This window comes from Sinohyriopsis cumingii, chromosome 12 (assembly GCF_028554795.1).
Source record: "Sinohyriopsis cumingii isolate HCF-2022 chromosome 12, ASM2855479v2, whole genome shotgun sequence".
NCBI lineage: Eukaryota > Metazoa > Mollusca > Bivalvia > Unionida > Unionidae > Sinohyriopsis > Sinohyriopsis cumingii.
The window spans coordinates 110,013,401-110,029,307 of record NC_142972.1 but is presented as its reverse complement, the minus strand read 5'-3'; the positions used below and the strand labels follow the sequence as shown (position 1 = coordinate 110,029,307).

The 15,907-nt window shown below is 37.4% G+C and overlaps 1 protein-coding gene across 1 annotated transcript; it reads left to right on the top strand.

Annotated features, from left to right (window-relative positions):
• The first annotated feature begins 1,824 nt into the window (after positions 1 to 1,824).
• On the top strand, positions 1,825 to 3,400 carry LOC149787245 (uncharacterized). The gene has a single exon (XM_089978361.1). It carries the CDS (start codon positions 2,024 to 2,026, stop codon positions 3,146 to 3,148), a length of 1,125 nt encoding a protein of 374 aa, XP_089834487.1. The 5' UTR covers positions 1,825 to 2,023; the 3' UTR covers positions 3,149 to 3,400.
• The last annotated feature ends 12,507 nt before the right edge of the window (positions 3,401 to 15,907 follow it).

Below are 15,907 nucleotides of genomic sequence, written 5' to 3'. Positions count from 1 at the left end.
TGTTTTAGTCGCTAACGGTTCTGCTTCTTTGTATCTACTGGCAACATCAACTACTGTTAGCGCGTATTTGTATATTTTTCTGCGGACAGTATCATGAGGCAGGAATAGTATGTCAGCCTGATGAACTTCATTGGGGGTACTAACATCAAAATGTGCAAAGTTGATTTGTCGAGGTGGTGGTAAGTAGATTTGCCATATTGCTTGTTTTGACAGCCATTTTTTGGCAGCCTCGCGTGGTACTGATGCCGCGTTGGCGAGTTTATTAATTGCTGAGTTACCTCTCCAGTATCCGATTGGGGAATAATAAATCGCTTGCATTTTTATTTAATTATCCAGCGCCTAATGCTAATTTAGATTTCATCGCTGATCTTATTAACCAATTAGCGAGTGACTCCTTAAATGATTTATTTTTTATGGCGCTTAGTGCATGAATTAATTTCACATCCGCGATATGCCTGTCTTGCAGATCTTTACTTCGATAAGCAACATCATGCATGTGACACGCTGCGTCGATAGCGTTTATCGGATACTCTCCCGGTTTTGGTTTAGATTGTTCATCAAGTCTGATATCTAGTCGTGTCCCTGGACCGCAGTAATTGTATCCTGGGAGATGTTTTTCTCCGGGATATTTTCCCCAAGGGGTACCTGGAAGTCGTCCGAGGGTTGCTGCGATGTCACCTCCGCTGACTTTGTCAGGCTTTTTTTTTGAAATCTAAATTTTTTTGTGCCACATCGCGCACACTTACCAGAAAGTGCTTGTCTGTTATTTTTTGTTGTAATGGTTGTTAGATCATTCGTAGGGGTTTGTGCCTTACACTTCACACAATATAGATCCATAATTATTATTCCTTATATACAAATGGAGATCACTGATTTTTCTGCGACGCGAAGGAAAGAACCAGTCAAGCATAATTCCGCGCTACCAAATTCTATCAGAATGATCATCATAGGACCGTCAGGATCAGGTAAAACACAGCTGTTGCTGAACATGATAATGAAGTGGATGAAATGGGACAAACTATACTTGATAGCTCCGTCTGTGGATGATCAACGTTGTTATGATGTTATAAAAGATTTTAATGAGAGTGCAAAAGCGCTGAGTGAAGACGGCGAGGATGTTGTTGAATTTATAACTGATATTGAAGAAGCTCCGTCCGTGGAAGACCTTAACGGGGAAATAAATAACCTAGTAGTGTATGATGATGTGATGCTGGACAAGCAAAAAAATCCTGCAAGAATATTTTCACGAGGTCGTCATAAAAACACTGATGTGATTTATGTTACTCAGCGTTATACACAAATTCCAAAAGTAATCAGGGATAACTGTAATCTTCTTGCGGTGTTTAATGGAGTTGATGTTCACACGCTGAGAAATATTCATCAAACCTGGTGTAGCGGCGATATGGATATTAATAAATTCAAAAATTTCTTTAGTCGCGCTCAAAGAACCCCGCATGGATTTGTGACAATAAATTTACACGACCCGCGGACACGATACCGCGTCGGCCTTGATACACTATTTGCGACATAAAAATGTTTTCTTGGAAACTCATTTCGTAGAGCAGCAGAGGGGGCGCAAACTACACCTGATTTTTCGATGATACCTCACCGTGGAAATTATGTCGGATACGAGTCGGATTTATTGAAGTAACTCGCGTTATATCAGCGGAAATACAAAGCATTTTCAAGGACATTTTTTTTTGTCCTGTATTCTGAATAGAAGGGTTTATTTCGTCGAAATAAGCCCTCTATCGAGGAATAGTTTCCTGGAGGGGTTTATTGTGAAAATAGTTTCGGTCTGTTCGCCCCCTCTGCTGCTTCTCGACGTGGACTTCCGGTTCCGTGACGGATGTGCAATGTAAGACAGTTGTTTTAAGACGCTCGTCATATTGTCAGACACCTAATTTGACGTTCCTGTAGGCTGGAGGACGTTGTGCATACCAGTATTACGTTAATTGAAAAACATAGACATTCTGGAGAAAAGCAATCAAAAGTTTCAGGTAGACAGTTTTGATTTGGCAAAATGTTTGGTGCGAGTTCTGGTTTGAAGAGGTACAACACAATGCCGACGGGAGAAATGCCATTCAAGTGTGAATTTTGCAATAAAGCATTTAATCGTAGAGATAATTTGAAGAGGCATACCTTGATACATACTGGAGAAATGCCATTCAGGTGTGAAGTTTGTGATGAACTCTTTCGTCAACGCAGTAGTCTGAATAATCACAGGAGGTTACATACAGGTGAGAAACCATTCAAATGTGAAATTTGTGACAAAATGTTTAGTCACAGCAGTGCACTTGGTGATCACATTAAGGTACATACTGGAGAAAACCCGTTCGAATGTGGAATATGTTATAAAGTATTTAGCCAAAACAAGACATTGAATAATCACATGAGAGTGCATACAGGAGAAAAACCATTTCGATGCGAAGTTTGTAACAAACTGTTTAGTCACAGCAGTACTCTAGACAGTCACATGAGGGTACATACAGGAGAAAAACCATACAAGTGTGAAATATGTTATAAAGTCTTTCGTTGCAGCAATACACTGAATAAGCACAGGAAGTTACATATTGGAGAAAAACCATTCAAGTGTGTACTATGTTACAAAGTGTTTCAGTGCAGAAATACACTGAATAATCACAAGAGGATACACACTGAAGACAAATCATTCAAATGTGAAATTTGTGAAAAAATGTTTCGTCATAGTTCTACACTATGTAATCACATGAGGTTGCATACAGGAGAAAAACCATTTAAATGTGAAGTTTGTAACAAAACGTTTCGCCACAGCAATTCATTAGACATTCACATAAGGGTACATACTGGAGAAAAACCATTCAAGTGTGAAATATGCTGCAAAGTGTTTCGTCACAGTGATACACTGAAGAATCATACGAGAGTACATACTGGAGAAAAACCATTTAAGTGTGATATTTGCAGTAGGATGTTTGGTGAGAGTGGTAATTTAAAGAAGCATATGATAAAACATACTGTAGAAAAACCATTCAAATGTGAAACTTGTCACATATGGTTTAAACAGAAGGGTCATTTAAAGAGACACATGATGATAGACCATGGAGATAAAACATTAAAATATGAAGTTATTGTTGAATCAGGGTCATTTAATGAGACATATGATCAGTGAGAAAAAAATTAAAATGTGAAGTTTGAGTTAGACTGACATTGATGGCTCTAAGTTGTATGTACCGCATTCTGTTTTTGCACTTATTTCTTTTTGCAACTTGTACATTCCACTTTATTTCTGAATTGTTCTATGACCAATATATCATGAAAATACATGTTGCAAAATGCATCAGTTGATGTGTTTTCTCATCATCTTTCATTTTTTAAAAAGTACTTCACATTTGATCAAGCAGTAAATAAAATATGAGTTCTTTTCTTACTTATTTTTTCTTCTTTTCACAAGTCATTTTAGGGGCCCCGAGTGGTCTAAAGCGCTGTCTGTTATGGATCACTGCCATCTCACCTCTGTCTGCGTGGGTTCGAGTCTTGGATTTGGTTAATGTGGGTATGTGAGAAAGCTGGCCAGTAGCTTCTCATGGGTCACTGGTTCTTTCCGGGGTTTTCCCGGGTTCTTCCTCCACCATTAATACTGGCCGCCATGTATACCCTATCGTGTGCTGAAAAATGGTGTTAAACCCTACAATAAAAACAAGAAGAAGAAGTTATTTTATATACCACTTTCGAAGGGCGCTGTCACACATTAATGTCTAAGACAAAGTGACAAGAGGCTAAACCACATTAGATTTAGAGCATCTGGGTTACATTTTGAGATTCATTGAATTAAAATCCACTTAAAGTTAAAGCTACTCCTGTACAGGAGAATCACTTTGTACTAGTACTTGACACATTTGCTTCATAATATATATAGTTTATTGTACAATAATAACAGACCGCTCCAGTGGCCTAGGTGGTTAGAGCATCCACCTTGGATGTGGGAGGTCATGGGATTTGAGTCCCAAGCCAAGTCATACGAAATACTTATAAAAATGGTACTAGCAGCTGCATCACTTGGCACTCAGGATCAAGAGTTTAAGTGTTATGACTGGTCAGCCTGGCATCAGGATAATGTGGCAGGGTAGGACATCATGCTACATGTCGGCAGCATGATGCTCCACAGGGTTCCTGCACCAGTCTGGAGTTCTGGGAAAAGTCTTAAATTTGAAAACTGCTTTTCCAGGCCTTGCAAAGGTTTGGAAAATTATAAATCTTGCTAAAAAGTCCGGAAAAAGTCTTAAATATTCGTTGTTGTTTTTCACATGATGTCATTAACAGTCTTTCCTTTCACTAAGTTTAATTATCATATTATGTCCTGGACAAGACATTCTGTTGTAGTGTAAAACATTCATCGAGGAAGTATTGCAAATGCACATTTTAAATACGAGTTACCTAGACAATCCTGAAGGCTGAATCTTTGCGTGGTTCATCTTAGATGATTCAGTTTGCCAAAAAGGCCTGCTGGCTGATGACAGTGATGGCAGTTTATTTTAAGTCTATGAATTACATCAGATTAATGGAGCTAGAAAAGTGTCAAAAATGAGACTTGTAGCCGATGCAGCTTTACTGAAATTGAGCATTGAATTGAGTGGGTTATGCATATAACTAGAACTGACAGTTTGAAAATATTATTCACTGCAAATGTATGTCAACTTTTGGACCACAATGGACACACCATACAAGAAATTCATAACTTTCCAAACATATGATATTTAATATTAATAGGTCTGATCACCAGCATATGAGGTGTAAACTTATGGACTATTATTAACTACTCAGCTTACAGGTAGAAGAATGAGTGCAATTTAAACAAGGAATAGTAACACTGATTTATATTCTTTGAATCACATGGATTATTTATTATTTCCAGAGTAAATCAATGCAAGTTGAATTATAATGTATAGTTTAGGACTATTTACTGCCAAATTATCATAGATAGGAATAACATAGGGATATATGTTTTCATATTCTTCTGAATTCACTTGAAGAAATGCAGGGATATCACAAATTTATTTAATTTAACGGACTATAACAAGTGTTTATATTTTTTATGTGTTTGCAAATTCCCAAAGTCTGGAAAACTGATTTCACTTTTTAATCAGCTTTTGGCACATTCTCTTAAGGTTTATTAGTGGAAAAAGAAAATACAAACAAATAGGTAATAACGAGGTAAATCTAAACAAAATTAACAGTTCTCCTTCAAAAGACATAATTCAAAATACCTCGATCATAGCTACATATAGCCATGTATGGTTTCAGATCAATTTAATAAATAATATAAAAATATAATTATGAAGTAACTACTAGAGGTAACATCTTTTAAAGATTTTGATTTCATTAGGACTCTAACAGAGTGTAGTGGGAAGAAAGATGGATATTGTAGTGTTAGGTACATAGTGAACTATTGCCATTTTCTCCTATCCCTCCTTTTTGTTCTACCCACCTCCTTATTTTTGTAACAATTGTGTACCCCTACCCACATTAGGTAAAATCCTGGAAGTATCTCTGAAGTCAAAGCACTGGAGTTGCAGCTGCAGAAGAAAATATAGAAGCTAAAGGTCAGTGGTTAACATCTGGGTTAGAATGGCTTTATTTTTAAATATCATATCCCTTTCATATTACATTTATTTATTTCTGTGTTGGTTTTGTATTTGTTTATTGTTTTTAAATTAGTAACTGCAGCAGAACACATGATAACAAGAATAGTCGCTGAAAATTGATCATTGAAAAGTGATTGAATTTCAGCTCTCCTTATCTGTGTTAAACCTGTTTCATGGATTATTTCATTAAGTTTTGTGTTGTGCTAGTGAGTATTCATTTTAATTTCGTTGGATTTTATTTGATTTGACATTCTTGGACCGATATTTTTGTGGACCTCATATTTAAAGAATGCCTGGACATTTTGTTTATAACCCTTGTGGGAAGAAGCTGACGAACTTCAAAACCTGGATTAGGCCTTCCGAACTTAAGACTTCAAAACCTGGATAGGGCCTTCCAAACTTACAACTTCAAAGCCTGGATAGGGCCTTTCAAACTTAAGACTTAAAAGCCTGGATAGGGCCTTCCAGACTTAAGACTTTATAACCTGGATAGGGCCTTCAAAACCTAGATAGGGCCTTCCAAACTTAAGACTAAAGCATCTTGTCAGCTATGCAGGTCAATAAACTTGTTACATTATTAGGTCTTGAAATTTTTAATTTTTGGTCTGGAAAAGGTCTTAAATCTTTTGCTAAATTTGTGGCAGGAACCCATTACCCTTGCTACAGTTCTAGACATCATTATAATCTGCCACAATGCAGATATCATAGTGATAGTAATCATCATATGACTCCACACTTGTTATTTGCTATGTTATAAATCCAAACCAAACACACACAATAATAAGAAAAGAAAATTAAAATAAATACAAAAGGGATTAAATAATTATTTTGAGTAGGGTAGGGTTATACGAAACAAAATTCATTAAAGTGAAAAAGGAATTGTACCCGTTGTAAACATAAAGTCTAGATGAATTATTGTACAGTCCATCTTCTGCAGCGTACACTTAGTACATGTACATTAATATCCATAAGTTATCTTGCTCAGCAAGTGAAATGTGCCTGAGATATTTAAGTGTAATGATACCAGTTCTTGTTAGTTCTTAATTGTCCTTTGGCCTTAAACAGTCAAGCAAAATCTTAGGTCATTTTTCTGGGCAAAGTTAGGTTTGAAGTATCTAGTACACAATGTTTGAACATCTCATTTGACTAATATCCAGGGCAAGTTGATGTGTTGCGGCAAAGTTCAGTATGAATAGTTTGGTACAGTGGCGTGACAACCGTGGTAGCAGGTACAGCCATGATGTGGAACCTGGCCATCTTGGGGGCCTGGAATAAGCACACATAAAAAGAAGTGACAGTAATGGGGAACCCTGTACAAAAAGTTTATTGTGGGGCCTGTGGGTGAGATAGTAATGCCACCAGTAGGGTACACAGCATTTTACTACATTAGTTGACTTCTATAATGGATACATTGAAGTGTTGTAACTAAATGAGGATTTTCATGAACAGCACCATTGAGGGAAGAATTATTGATAATGTCAATAAAATGATACACCTCTGCCACTTATCGATATGATTCACGATACACATCATGCAATACTATTCATATCGATATACCTATGAACTTGATGGTCTTTCCCTCTTTGGAAGGTTGGTAGTGCCTGTTTATGTATGTTGACATTCTTGTTTGTATTTCCAGCATGCAGAATTACATATAGAACTATAGTTATCATATATTTATAAGCCATTCTCATTCAAACAGACTACCTGTTGGCTGTTAGTGAGTTTTATTCAACGTTTTATGCCATTTAATGGTGGCTCCAACTTTTTGTGGTTTGTGGTAAACTGTTTAGAGACAGTGATAGCATAATGATGCACATGGTGATACATGCTGGAGAATGCCATTAAAGTGTGAAATTTGTGATTCAGTGTTTAATTGTAGAGATTTTTTACACAGGCACATGATGATGCATAGGTGAGTGAAGCCACTCGGTTATAATGTGATGAATATTTATTCATTGTGGTGAAATGAAGAAGCACGTCACGTCAGATCATTACCTGTGGAAAAGACAACTAAAATAGATTTTCAGTTAATTGGTATTTGGACAAATTAAAATGGTTTTTATAATCCCAATATTGAATGGAATAAAAGTAGTGTTCAAATTACATTCTAGATTCATCATGAAATACGCAGAAACTTTGAAATAGATTTTGAAGCATGTAATGACGTGATGTAAACAAAGTGTTTGATGGCTATCAACTGCACATAAAGCTAAAATGTACCATATTTGAACATAAAAAGATTTGTTTTATATTTTTTTCTCAATATCTTTGCGTGTTCTATTCACACAGTACAAACCTGTGAACTGGGGACTGTTTCCAACAGTGCGGCAACATGAGCAATCATGTATGCTGAGTAATTTCATAAAGATAAACAAGGCTAAACAAAAAGTACAATTGATTTTCTTATTGTTAATATTTAGAGGGGTAAAGATCAAAGGCAGAATATTTATTGAGGCGTTTAAAGTAATAAAATGAGAAGTTTAAAGTAATAAAATGATAATAAATGTGTCAACCATCAATGATGGCTTTTGAGTATTTCATGTCATGATATTTCTGGTACTAGAGATAAGAATGTTGTATGTTGTTAAAGCCTGGATTGGTAATATGTCCAGTGCTATGGTCAGGTAGGTGAATATGTCTGGTCAGGGATGTAGATGTGTCTTAGCATAAAGCCTGGATTAAGTAGATAAGTAGATTACTGCTAAGGTCAACACGTTCAGGTATGTGATCACAGAATAAATATGTTAGATGGTGGGGGGTGGAGTTGTCCTGTGCTAAAATCAAGGCAGTAAATTTGTACAGTGCAATGGTCGTGGAGGAAAAAGTTTGATGCTAAGGGTAGGAATATAGATATGGCTGATGTTAAAGTCAGTAGGTAGATATGCGGTCAAGTCAAGATCAAGTCACAAATATAAATTAAATAAACATAAAACTGGTGCATGGATCAAAGAGGTGGGAATATCTAGTGCCAAGAGCTAAAATAAGAAAGGTAGATATATACGATGTTGAGTGCCTCCATTATGGGCAAAATAATACTGAATCTTGAGAATCTATAAGGGTGCCATGACGATTAATTTTTTTGTTAATTATCATTGGACTAAGATTCCAGAAAATTGAGTATAATTCTACATTAAAAATACAAATAAAAGCTAAAAAAATATTGTTTTTTCTTCTTCTTTTCTTTCACTTGATAGATCTTAATGAGAATGCTGGTAACTTCCCTGTACAGGTGATAGCTCTTCACTGAACACGTGCTACCCAAACCCCATTTTTTTTTCTTTCAAAGTTTTGATTTCAGTGGGGCCATTCATATATAATGCACTGCAAATCTGACAGCTTTCCACCACCACTACCCATCACAAAAAACTCAAAACCCCATATATACGATGTAACAATGTTTTGATCCCACCCCCTATACATTTTCAACAATTGGTTTGAAATCACTTTGTATAAATAAAAACACCTATACAAAACTGTATTCTGATTAATTTAATACTTAATATCCTGATCAAATGGTATCCTATATTAAAAAGAAAAATTATGCCTTGGAGAAAGCCTTAAAATGCAAGGAATAAAGTTGTTATCATCTCATATCATGATCTAAGGCCCATTTCCCAAGGTTCTTTTTCCTCCCATGGTGATACCACAATGCTTTGTAGTTTGCCTTTCATTTGTTAGATGGTGATGGTGTTGTTTTTGTGACATCACATTTTTCAACCCCACTCCACCCCACCCACACAAGTCGGACCCACCACCCCCTCTGTGTGTGACGTCATACCTGGATGACCCCTATGTCTGTTTTTTAATTTTCCTCAGAAACGTTGGCTCAAAGTGACAATGTGGGTCGGTATGCATGACTGAAGTTCTCCATCATTATAAGAAACTGGCATTGCTTCTTGCTATCCCATAACCATTTTGATTTTGAGATATTTACATCTGTAGCATACATACACAAAACCATAAACCAAGTTAGTCCTTTCTTTAAAGCCTTGTTACACATTTGATCTGCCATAAGAGTATCACTGTCCAAAGTAGTCGTAAAAAAAACCCAACCCATTTTCAGGCATAACTAAATGAATAAGTTAACCAAATCATTTAGTTTAAACATGAATTGTAAAGACAATGATCATGTTCATTTAGATTGGTCCCCTATCTTACGTCTGCATATAATTACACATACCGGCAGGAGAAAAATAGCGGCCCGAAACCAGGCTAATATTTATTTGGCTCATGCACGCCATGGAATGCAACAATTGTGCAATGTAAGCATGCATATATAAGAGATGACAATTATAAAATATACAATTCTTTTGATAATACTAATACTAATAATAGCAATATTTTCTCAAATGCAGTCCATTCAACGTGCGTGTCGACAAAACATTGGGAATATAGTGAAGGTTTCACATGTATGTGTGTGTGTGTGTGTGTGATTAAAAAAGTTGGCATCTTAAGTGTACTTTACTGCTGGTTTTGTGGTATCCATAATAGTTATTTCATTGAAAATGTGCACAAAGAAACATAACTTATGGGATTTGAGTGATTTGAAGTTGCTATTTGCATTTCTTACTAAAATAAAAAGGATTAAGATGTGGAAGAATGCATCAGTGATTAAAACTACATTTGACAATTTGGAATACTATTTATTAACTTAGTAACAAACTAATGTCTTTTAACAACTTATCAAGAAACTTATATATTTGGGCTTGAAAACCACTTTGACGGAAACTTCATAGAGGAGGAGATGATAATTGACCTCGTACTATACTTTAAATTAACACTTCAACAGTCGTGTACATCTGCCTGGAGCCAGAAAGAGAGTAATCCATTCAGTTTCATGGCTAAAGGGTGATCTCCATAAAAACATTGGAGCCCTTCACTAAAGGATAGAGGCCCACCCCCAAATATTGATTCAAAATATATAACTATCTTTGCATATTGCAACAGAAAAACGTTGATTTGTATATTTGACTGTAACCACAAATCCCTTCAACCCTACAACTTAAAGGGTTGCATTCCAGTCAGTGGTCTGAAGCGGTATGAGCTATATGCATCTAACTTGACCACAAAAGTGGATTGTGTATTTGAATGATTTGGAGCTGTTGTCTGCATTTCCGACTAAAATGAAAGGATAAAGATCGAGGTGGTATGGGCAATGACTAAAACTGCTCCTGACAATTTGGATTAACTATTAGCTTGTAACTGATCTAATGTCTTTTTAAAAAATAATCAAGGAGATATGTTTTCCATCACAAATTCAACACACCTTCCCAAAACTCTTTGTTTATCTTGGCACTCAAGCTTCGTAGTACTTCTAGTAGTAGATGAAATTATTGGGGAAAAAATCCGGAGTCATTCCATAATAATACTATATCTGAATTAATGCTATATCGAAGCATGATATAGCAGGGTTTCACTGCAGTGACACCAAAGTGTTGACAGAGTCTATCTTCCTTTTTAATTTCTCAAAATGCCCAAAATTAACCCTAATATCATTTACACCCACCCCACCCGAATTTACAGAATATATTTAAAAAAATAGATTTGTCTAAACAATGCAAATAATCTATGGTAAAATATGGGTTTAATGTCACACATAATCACAATCTGTTCAGGTCATTTTGCCACTGCATGCTAGTTTTATGTATCTGTATTTTTAAATGTTGTCTCTTTACCATGCCTCATTAAAGCCTTAACTCCGTAAAAAAAAGAATTCTAAAGTTATAAACCCAAGTTGTTCAGAAACTATGTTTACTATTAATAATTAAATAATTTTAATTACTTATTATTTTATAATATACTTTTGGCAATCAAAAGTCTGATATTTCAAATAATTTGACCAATATTTGATAGATATGATAGAATATACAGATTTAGGAGAGTTTCGATCCAATTCTTCGCAGTATTGTATCTAGGACTCGATACAACTAACTGTAACAGACCAAAAAAAATTTCAAGTCTTTCTAAACCATGGACTTCACTAAAGCCCTGTACTTCAAAGGCATAATACAAAATAGGCTAACAGCTAGTATCAACATTTTTGTAAATAAAACATACAATTTTACAAATTTTATTAATTTATCTTTCAGAGCATTCATTGCCATATGTTGGTTCTGCTAATATTTTAGGATATTTGTTCCATCTCCCTTTCATGAGAAAACAACTTAAAAGTACCTCAAAGAAATAACCATACATTTGTTTTGCCTCCAAAATACAATTTTTTCAACCTCTTAAATTGTTGTCATTGCAGAAAACCGTAGTAGTTAATGGGGATCTTATAGGGTCAATGGGACTGATCAGTACAAATACCCTTGGGAACATATAGGGTCTATGTAAATTTAACATGGAGAAAAATCGTGGGAACATATAGGGTCTATGGGAATTAACATGGCTAAAAACCCTGGGACAATATAGGGTCTATGTAAATTTAACATGGTCAAAAAACCCTTGGGACTGTATAGGGTCTATGTAAAATTGAAACAGGGAGGGTCTCTATTTTTTTTTTTAAAAAAATAAAAAATAAAATAAAAAAAAGGGGTAGGCAATTCAAAGACTATCTCTTTTCGAGAAATATGGCTGGCCCTGAAAAGGGCCTTTGGTTTATGTTAATATGCCCTTAACATAAAGGGCATTTGCGACATCTTCTTGTCCTCAAACTTCGTCTTACAGCAGGGCCATACATCAGAGTCCTCTTGAGGCAACCTTGTCTCTCTATATAGACTCTTCTTATCCACAGGCTGCTGCTGGTCCTGTGGACAACGGTCCACTTGGATCGGACATACATGAGCATGTCCATCCTGAACATCATTGTTGACACAAGGGTTGAAGATTCAACGTCGGTCCACATGTTGAGGCTCCTACAATAGGTGAATCAATGCAGTGAACTGCGCTTATTTATAGGGACAGAAAGGATTGAAACGGATTGAGTTCATTCACCAATCCGAACACGCGTTACAGAATTCAGTCAGCCCGCATCCAATCCGAAGAGAGCAGTCTGTGACGTCACGTAGTCTATATAGATTCGCTAGCGCTTGTGTGCAGTCAATCTATGCGACAGTGATTCAACATGACGGAAACTCAGAAAACGATCCAATGGGGTGCACCAGCAGGGGAGACCGCCCAAGGGAACCCGGACTTACTTTCAGAAGAGGTGAATTGGGATTTTGTCGATTTTCTCTCCTCGCAAGAATTTGTTCCGGAACCTTCGTTACCTTCTTCATTACCGCAAGTGGAGAATTTTAGACAGAGACAGAAAGAAGAATTGGAGAAATTTATACAACGACAAAAGGAAGCGGAACAGGCTTTTCTCTTACAGCAACAGCAACAAGAAGAAGAGGTAAGAAAAAAACAACAACAAGAAGAAGTAGCAGCAAAGAAACAAGAGGGTGAAAATCAAACGGTCACGGTACTGTTGGACATTTTAGCGGAGTTAAGAAGTCTGAAACAAATGTATCAGACTTCTTTATCACGACCGAAGAGAATACGACCTTCCCGAGCTAAACACGTCAACCCTGTGACTAAGCCTACCGTACCACCCTTAGTGATTTCAACCCAATCATTATCATCATTACGCAGTCCAGAAGTAGGCCTTGGCCGTGGCAAAGGCTTAAGGCAGTTAAAATTGATTGCTTAAACTCACCCCTGCACCATAAAGAAAAAAGGCCCTTTTCAGGGCCACCCACATTTCTCGAAAAGAAATACAATTTCAATTTGCCAATAACTCAAAAATAAACCCCACCCATTTTTACCCTTATAGTACGTGTCTGTGTATGAGTGCGTGAGTGTAGCTTATTTTAAAATCAAAACTCAAAGACTCTTACCTTATATCATTCATTTATTCTTTTCTCCATTTTTTACAATCCAATTCACAATTCACAACACAACACTTTAATAAAAAGTTCATTGATTTCTTCTTTTCTCCTTGTTTAGTCTCTCTGTTTTTTGAATTTCTTCACCGTCACACTCTTTTCCTCTTCTTCCTCCTCGCTTTCTTCCCTTCTTCTTTTTTTCTCCTGTTTCTTTTTCTTCACCTGTCTTCTTTCTTCCACAGAAGAATCCCTCTCTTCCTCTGAAGAATCCCTCTCTTCTTCTGAAGAATCCTTCTTTTCTTCTGACTCCTCTTGTTTCTTTTTTGGGCAATCTGGAGACCAATGTCCTTTTTCTTTACAATAATAACAGGTATCTTTACTTTTGTCTTTTTTAGCTCCTGTTTTTTGACGGTCTGGACACTCTGAAGACCAATGCCCTTTCTTCTGACAGATATAGCAAGTATCTTGACTTTTATCTCGAAAGGAAGGAGAGTAGTCCGTAGGCTGGTCTGAAGAGAATTTTCTAATGACCCCTCGCAAAGCTCTGACGAAACGTTCCATCTGGTTAGTCTCTTCCATCGTTGTGCTCGGCTTGAGAGTGAAATGAATAGTGAAAGGACAAGACACACACCCTTTTATATACGCTGGTCTGCTATGACTATAAAGTAGTTTATGGTGTTTGAACTTGAGTCATTTGACTTTTTGCTTTCAAGATGAAACGATCCCATTCATTCGAGAAGAAAGAAGAAGAAAGTAAGAGGCAGAAACGTGATCTATCGCCTCGTACCAGGGCTGAAATATTGGCACAAATTCATGCCAGTGATTTTGAAGAGGACATGAGTGAACCAGAATCCGAACCCTCTAAACCAAGTCCACCACCCTTTGTCAACCCTGAAAAGTACTATTCCATTCGAGAGACGGAAAAGCGCTCCTCTAGAAAATTTAGAACCACGGCTTACAAATACACGGTGAAGTTTAAAGATTTCAAGTCCGAAGTACCGTTAGAGAAAGCAGAAGGGTTCATCACCGGAGTGTGGGATTCTCTGCTCACTGCACTCAAGCGACAATGTCAACCCAAAGAAGACGATCGCTTGAGACTTTCCATACAACACGACGGTTTGAAATCCCCTGTTTGGATCGAGTTTAGCACCCCTGCAGAATTGACCGCTTCCAAAGTCATGGACAAGATTCAACACGTGCAACAATCTAATGACCAGTTTGACATCACCGATGGAAAAGCCACATTGGACATGACCAACGTCTCTCCTCCTCAAGGGACCGGACGCAAAAAGATGTTATTGGTGAACGACCTTCGCAGCATTAAGCGTAGCCTTGTCCAAATTCACAATCCTCATGACCAGATGTGTTTAGCCCGTGCCATCGTGGTGGGACGAACCTATGCCAACAAGAACGACACGGTAGAATGGAAAAGAGACTGGGAGAACATTCGACAATCGGACCGAGCCAAACAACGAAGTGAAGCAGAACTCCTGTTACGACAAGCTGGCATGTCCAAAGACACACCCTGTGGCATTCCTGAGATGCAAAAATTGCAAGATGCCCTAGCTCCACGATACACCTTGAAAGTGTACCCTCAAGAAGTGCGCGGGTCTCTGTTGTTTCGAGGGCAAGATTTTAAGGACGGAAAATACATTCACGTTTATCATCACGATGGCCATTTCGATACCATTACCAGTATCACCGGATTCCTGGGATACGGTTATTACTGTGAGAAATGTGACCATGGTTATAATAATCGAGAGCAACACAAGCATTGTGGATCGAAATGCTCAGGATGTTTGGCCTCTTCACCCTGTCTGAGCGAAGAACCAGTGCCTTGTTCAACTTGTCTGCGCACGTTTGTCAGCCCTACCTGTTACCAACAACATCTGAAAACGCAAGGTTCACAGCAGAAATGTGCTTGTCAACTCCTGAGATTGTGCCCTACGTGTGGACAAGGCATACGTACCAATAGTACCAAGGCACACGTATGTTCAGGAAAAAAGAAATGTCACATTTGTTACCACATCGTGGACTTGGAACACCAATGTTACGTGCAAAAATACCAACCCCCACCAGAGAAAGAGGACGGTCACAAGAAGAAAGGCAATTTCATCTTTTTCGATTTCGAATGCATGCAAGAGACTGGCATTCACATTCCTAATTTCTGCGTGGCTCATCGAGCGTGCGAGAAGTGCATTCAAGAACCTATCTTCAGTTATTGCCCTCACTGCAGCAAGATTCCTGGAGGGCGTGAAAAAATCTTTCGAGGACCAAAGACGCTAGACGATTTTGCCAAATGGGTCTTAGACCCCATCGACAAGACGTGGAGCCAAGAGGACATCGAACGTTACGGAGATTGTCATCGTCATGCCACGGTGATGGCTCACAATTTCTCCGGATACGATGGACAGTTTCTTCTCAGATACTATACGGAACATGGTACCGAACGTCCTAAAGTGACTTTGAACGGAG

Bases quoted from the DNA above. Each gene is read 5' to 3' on its own strand.
- LOC149787245 (XM_089978361.1), top strand. From the start codon at position 2,024: ATGTTTGGTGCGAGTTCTGGTTTGAAGAGGTACAACACAATGCCGACG.